The sequence below is a fragment of the Sceloporus undulatus genome, chromosome 5 (genome assembly GCF_019175285.1).
Source record: "Sceloporus undulatus isolate JIND9_A2432 ecotype Alabama chromosome 5, SceUnd_v1.1, whole genome shotgun sequence".
Classification (NCBI taxonomy): domain Eukaryota; kingdom Metazoa; phylum Chordata; class Lepidosauria; order Squamata; family Phrynosomatidae; genus Sceloporus; species Sceloporus undulatus.
In genome coordinates, this window is record NC_056526.1 from 188,495,323 (window position 1) to 188,502,501 (window position 7,179).

Consider the following 7,179-nt stretch of genomic DNA (forward strand, 5'->3'; position numbering starts at 1 on the left):
ATACAGGAATTCTCAATCAAAGCATCCCCGATGGATGGCCATCCAGCCTCTGTTTAAAGACCTCCAAAGAAGGTGACTCCACTGCTTTCCACTGAGGGACTATATTCCACTGTCAAACAGCTCTTACTGTCAGGAGGTTCTTTCTAATATTCAGGTGGAACCTCTTTTCCTGTAGCTTGCATCCATTGTTCTGTGTCCTGTTCTCTGGAGCAGCAGAAAGCAAGCTTACTTCCTCCTCAATATGACATCCCTTCAAATAATTAAACAGGGCTATCGCATCACCTCTTAACCTTCTCTTCTCCAGGCTAAACATCACCAGCTCCCCAAGTTTCTCATCATAGGGCATGGTTTCCAGACGCTTCACCATTTTAGTCGCCTTCCTTTGGACACGCTCCGGTTTCTCAACATCCTTTTTAAATTGTGGTGCCTAGAACTGGACACAATATTCCAGGTGGGGCCTGACCAAAGCAGAATAGAGTGGCACTACTACTTCCATTGATTTAGACACTATACATCTATTGATGGAACCTAAAATCGCATTGGCCTTGTTAGCTGCTGCATCACACCCTTTGGGTTCGGCCAGTCAACTAATTACAAATCCACCTAACAGTTGCCTTGTCTAGTCTACATTTTACCAGCTTGTTTGCAAGAATATCATGGGGGGACCTTGATTCTATGATTCTGTTTTATTTCTAAAGTTGCTCTGTGCCCACATATGTGACAGTTTCTTGAGAACACTGCCAGCTGGATCGCAGTGTTAATTTTTATGCACTGCTCATGGTTTTGGTGGTGGTAGTGGGGCTTGAGCCTTTCCTTTTTGCCTTGTTAGATAACATAAACAGGAGATTTCAGTGCTCAGAGGTCAACTATGTGTTGAGCTTTTGTTCCAGTGTTCCGGGTAGAGATGGTAATGCTTGGAGCCATTAATTTGTCTTTGCCTCATTGGTGGCTAATGTTTACCAGACATGTGCCTTGGGGAAAGAAATCTGTTTTTCCAAAGTATACACTGCACACCAGTTACTAGGAGTGGCTTAGCTGTTTGCCTGTGTTGGTTACTGCCATCGTGGCAAAAATAAATAAATTTAAATAGAGGCTTGATTTACAATCTCAAAGGTATGCTTTCAAGTCCAGGAGTGTGAGACCGTTTTTAAAGACAAAGGCAGGTATAGCATTACCTGTTCACTTTTAACTGCCATGGCTACATCCTATGGAATCCTGGGGTTTGTAGTTTGGTCAGAGGTACCTGAGCTCTCTGGCTGAGAATTCTAAGTACCCATCCCTAAACTGAAAACCCCAGGAGTCCATAGGCTGGAACCATGGCAGTTAAAGTGGAATCATAGTGCTATAAATTGTGTAAAGGGGCCCTGGTATAGTACATGGTGCTGCTGGCTAATTTGCACAGGTGGGTTGGATAAACACCCTTGAATCTAAAATCAGATTTTGAACAGAGAATTGGGTGGAGAATGATCAAGCCTCACAATCTGGATAAATCCCTAGTGAGAGTTTTCATAGCAGATTCAAGAGATGACATGGGATTACAAGGGTGCTTTTGAGCCAGGCTTTTCAACAAATAGGCAGGGCTGGCCCTGCCATTAGGCAGAGTGGGGCAATTGCCTCAGGACACAGTTACATCTCCAGCTGTTCTTCCTAAAATGTCCTGAGCATTCTCCTCTCTTGGAGGGTAGTGCTGTGTGTGCCATGTTAGTACAGTGGTGCCCCGGGATACAAAATGATCGCATTACGAAATTTCCGGGGTACGAAAAAGTTAGATTGGAAAAAACTGTTCCAGGTTACGATATTTTTTTCGGGTTACGAAATTTATTTCGGCGCGAAATTCAAACACAAAGCGCGGCTAGCGGCTTTCCAGCGCTAACGGAAAGCCTTTTTGGGTTGCGAAATTATCGGGTTACGAACGGAACGGCGGAACGAATTAATTTCGTAACCCGAGGTAGCACTGTACAGACTTTCCATTATATGAAGGACCCTTGCCACTAACTGAAAGAACGAAGTTGGCAGCATGAGCTTTCATAGACTTAAGACTGCTTCCTCAGATGTGTTTGGTGGAATGGAAAGCTGGGGACAGACCTTTGCATCTGAGGAATGAGATTTAGGGACGAAACGCCAGCGTGAGGGCAGAGTGGGGGGCGTGGTGACTGCCCACCATCTGCCCCCATGCCGGAGTCATGTCGGCGTCATTCTGCACACCCACTGCACAGTGGTGGCATCATGCTGCATCTTTAGCGCAGTGCGTGGATCCACTGTGCCAAAGAGCTGCGGAAGAGCTGCAGTGGCGCCTATGGCACCCTTTATGTGGCAGTGGCTATGGCACCTTTTCTGTGCCGTGGACCTGTTGGGTTTTTAGGACATTTAGGCCCTTATGTGTACAATTCGCCCTCCATGTTTGTGACTTTGACTTTTGCAGATTTGATTAGCCACGGATTTCATTAATATGTTCTCTCTAGGAATCTCTAGATCCTCCAGCATGACTCTGTTGTCAACTTCTGACAAAACTCACATTGCAGAACCTAGAGATTCCTAAAGAGAACATTTCTCTAGGCATTTGTAGGTCCTCCAGTGCCGTTTCATGGTCAACTTCTGGCAGATCTTGATCACAGACTTGCCTTGGAGGACCTAAATATTTCTAGAGAGTGGTTTTTCCACTTTCACGGGGGTCCGATGCCCCTAACCCCAGTGAACATGGAGGTTCCACAATATATAAATCTCCAATAGGATGCCAGCCATTTAATCCAGTGCTAAAAAAGTTCATTTTTTGAGAGCTTGGTCCGTATCATTAGGGAACACACTACCTTGAGTTTTAGCTTTGACCACTGGTGGGGAAGAAATGCAACATCTGTCCCATCATCCTTGTAAAGTGGTGATGGGGATCCCTCCCAATTTTCTGTAATTGTAACTTTATTGTTTATTGCCAGAGCCATCACAGCTGAGTACACAGAAATACAGAATGATCCCCAGCCTTGTCATAAAAGAAGGACAAATGGTGTCACACCATTCTGCGACCCCCAAAGAGTAGTTTCCCACACTGAAGCAAGACACATGCAGCTTCAACTGGGAGCTTGGTGCAAATCCAGCTCGGCCCATCCCAGGTCTTCTTAACTCTGTGTGTAATCAAATGTAGAAGGCCACACACACATCTCACCTTCAGGGAATGGAACTACAAATGTGGCTGCCATGGCTCAAGGCTATGAAATTTTGAGATTTGTAGTTTTGTGAGATATTTAGCCTTCCCTATTAGGGAGATCTGTTGCCACAACAAATTACAAATCCCCAAATTCCATAGGATAGGGCCATAACAGTTAAAGTGGTATCAAACTGCATTAATTCTGTGGTGTGCCAGCAGCCATTGAGGTTGCAGCCACCAAAGAAACAAATGCTACTCAGGGCTGAGATTCTGTAACTAGCCATGGTAGCTGTTTGCCTTCTTGCAATCGGATGAGATAAGATTCCACCCGGCAACCTCTTTCCGAAGTAATGAATTTGATCCGGACTTTCCTTTGTGGGAATGTCTCCCACAGGGCTACAAATAGCAAATTCTTCATACTCCCAACCTCATTCCATGCTGCTTGCCTAATATTCCTGAGCTGCCTTTTACCCTGCATCTGCACTGCAGAAATAAATGCAGTTTGCTACCAGAGTAATTCTACTAGAAGTTGACTGTAGAGTTGTACCGGAGAACCTATAAGTTCCTAGAGAAAACACTTCTCTTGGCATTTGTAGGTCCTCCAGCATGATCCTGTGATCAACCTCTGGTAGATGTTGACTGCAGAGTTGCACTGGAAGACCTGGAGATTCCTAGAGAAGCATCCTCCCTGGTAAAAAGAATAGTGTTATTTTATTAGTGGTTTTCCCACATTCATGGGGGTCCTCCTCCTTTAACTCCAGCAAATGTGGAGGAACCACTGTACAGCTGTTTCTTTCCTAGAATCTCATCACATGCTGGCAACCAATAGTTCATGGGCCAGTTTGGGTCTGAGACCTCCACTTGGAGTAACACTGCTCTAGGGAGAGCAGTGGACAATGTCTTGGACTGTTTTAGGCCTAGAAGTGGCCTTCATTTAACTAGGAGTTTGAGAGTTGGGGGGCCCTTGGAGACCAGCCTTGCACTACAGCCTCTGCTTCATTTCTTCAACACTTGCTCTAGACTGAAGTCTCCTTTCCTCCTTTCTTTCCTTGCACTGGCTTGCTTTCCTTCTACCCCTCTTTTGGATGCTGGATACTCCCTCCATCTACAGAGCACATTGGTTGGACTACCTGGGAGACCCAGCGTGGTGTAATTGTTGGATTATGGACCTGGGGACCAGGGTTAAAATTCCTCCTCAGCCATAGAAACCCACTGAGTGACCTTAGGCAAGTCACACTCTCTCAGTCTCATATGATGACAAAGGCAAACCCCCCTCTTAACAAACTTTGGGGGGGAAAAACCCAAACAATAAAACCCCTGTAATAGGTTCACCATAAGTCAGAAATGACTTGAAGGCACACAACAACAAAGGACTACCTGGAACAAGCCAAATGGGAAGGCATTTCAGTTAAAGCTGAGGTGCAACTTGAAGAATAAAGGTGAGATATCGATATCCTAACATTGGCAACATGAACTAAAACCACAGGTAGAAAAATAGGCTAGTCCTGCCTGCAGCACCTATGCATTCTAAACATGTCTGATGGCTGGCCTCCTTGCAGAGCCTTTTTATATCCTCTTCCACCAATAAGGCAGCAAAATATGCCAACCATTTAGGATCCAGAAAGCCAGGCATTGATATGTTGAGGATCCAGATAGTCAGGCATTGGTATGTTGAGGATTCAGAAAGCCAGGCGTAGGTATGTTGAGGATCCAGAAAGCCAGAAATTGGTATATTGAAGATCCAGAAAGCTATGCATTGGTATGCTGAGGATCCAGAAAGCCAGGCATACATATGTTGAGGATCCAGAAAGTCAGGGGTTGGTATGTCAAGGATCTAGAAAGCCAGGCATTGGCATGTTGAGAATCCAGAAAACCAGGTGTTGGTATGCTGACTCTAGGATGGTAAACTTTCTTCTTGGGTTGCAGTTTCCTCTAGTAGGGACCAAGATCTCATGGATAGGATTCTCATTTCCATCTAATTGGCATTTGCTATGAGATGCAGCCTCCTAAGACATGCTTTGAACCATGGTGGATCTTTTATATCTGCAACACCAGCAGGATTCAATAAGGTACTCTCTGACTTTTCTGTAGCCAAACACCACAACGTATGAACTGGCCGAGTAATAAACAGAAGACAGGATTGCATAGAGTTCGTTGAGGATGCTGTTCTCAAAATTGCTCTTGATGTACCCAGACATGATGGCTATCCACACCATGTCATTGGAGATCCAGCAGACCACATATATGCAGAGCAAGGACAGCAAGACTTTTGTGGCCTGGGCAGTGTGCTTGTTCCAGCAGCTGCTGGCGATTGAGGTAGTGACTTCCACCTTCCGGTTGTGCTTATAGAGGAGGTCAATAATGAAGCCGTTGAGGACAATGACTAACACAACCAGGATGAGGTCCACAGTGATGGACATATACGTGGTGAGCTTCATGGCAAAACTCTCTGCGCATCCCAGGCATGTTGAAGTTGTCAGGAAAATTATAGTTTCATTGTCCCTGGCTACTGTTCTCTCATACTGCAAATATGAAATGTGTAAGAGGATACTGAATATCCAACAACCGGCAAGGGTGCTGTTGACGTATCGTCCCTGGTGCCGATGGATGAACTTTGACCACTGGAGGTTGGGCCTTCGGATCTTGATGAGATGAAGAAAACTTAGGTTCTCCACAGACCAGATGCTGACCAGCCTCAATGTATGGTACGAATAGAGAAGTATCCTGCAGCCCAGCTCACCCACAACTTTGGTACTGGTATAAACAAGTAAGCCAGGTATGATCTTATAGCAGCAGAGAAGGAAGTTCACCAGAGCCATGTTGATGATGATCCGGTCCAAAGGCTGCAACACTTTGTTTCGGATCGCATTGCTGATGAAGGCAAAGAGGACGATGAGATTGCCAATCATGCCGATGAAAGATGACAGACATAGGAGGATGGACGTGGTGAACATGAGATTGTGCACCATGGTGGCACAAGTCTTCTGTTATGCATCTCCGGACTGGATTGCAAGTGTCCTCCTCTGGTTGATTTTATTTCCATAGCATGAAAGCAACATGATTGCATCTGTGGATGTTTTCTGAACAGCTGAACTCTTTTATGTGCCACCTTTTCTCTCCACACACTCACACCCCTTGAGTTACTCTGGGCCATAATTACTCTGCTGTTTGTCTAAGCATTGTTATCTCCTCTTGCTGAAAAGGGTCAGGTGTAAAGCAGATTAGCCAATGATTCATCAACCAATGTGCTAAAGCAGAGAGAAGTGGGGGAGGCAACCTGAGACTCAGCATGGCATGAAAGCAACCTTTAAATCTAACAAGAATTGGATAAATTCTCTCTCTCATTTCTTCTTTTTTGAATTTATACCCTATATCAACCTGCAGTTGAAAGGCGAGATATTAGCATTTATTTATTTAAAAAAAACTATAGGGAACAAATGGGCCTAGATCCTCTTGTTAGTCCCAACTAGAGCAAAGTCATTGAATCAGTTGGATTTGCCTATGTGTTGACTTCCAGAGATCTACTAATAATTCAGCCACCAACTAAATTGATTATGTGTTGTTGTTGCTGTTGTGTGCCTCCAAATGGTTTGTATGATGTATGGCAACTCTAAGGCGAACCTAACATAGGGTTTTCTTGACAAGTTTCTTCAGAGGGGTTTGTCATTGCCATCCTCTGAGTTTGAAATAGTGTGACTTGACTTGGTCTTTTTTGGTCTACCTTGGAGGGTGGGTGGACTCTTTTCCTTTGGAAATCTTTAAACAGAGGTTGAGTGGGCATCTCTCAGGAATGCTTTAGTTATGTATTTCTGAATGGCAGGGCCCTTGGGGTCTCCAACTTCTATGAATGGGAATTTGAACCCTGGCCTCCAGAGTTGTAGCCCAGTGCTCAAAGCACTATCCCATGCTGTTTGTCCGATTATGTTTAGGGAATGTCATTTAAGATTCTCAATCAGAGAACTCTAGAACTTCATCAAACTACATGTCCCAGGATTCCTTAGGATGCAGCCACTACAGTTAAAGTAGAATCATAGCACTAT

At 44.7% G+C, this 7,179-nt stretch overlaps 1 protein-coding gene across 1 annotated transcript; it reads right to left on the reverse strand.

Moving 5' to 3' along the window:
• Positions 1–5,145: 5,145 nt before the first annotated feature.
• Positions 5,146–6,108, reverse strand: LOC121931741 (vomeronasal type-1 receptor 92-like). Its single transcript, XM_042469722.1, has one exon. It carries the CDS (start codon positions 6,106–6,108, stop codon positions 5,146–5,148), a length of 963 nt encoding a protein of 320 aa, XP_042325656.1.
• Between the last annotated feature and the right edge of the window lie 1,071 nt (positions 6,109–7,179).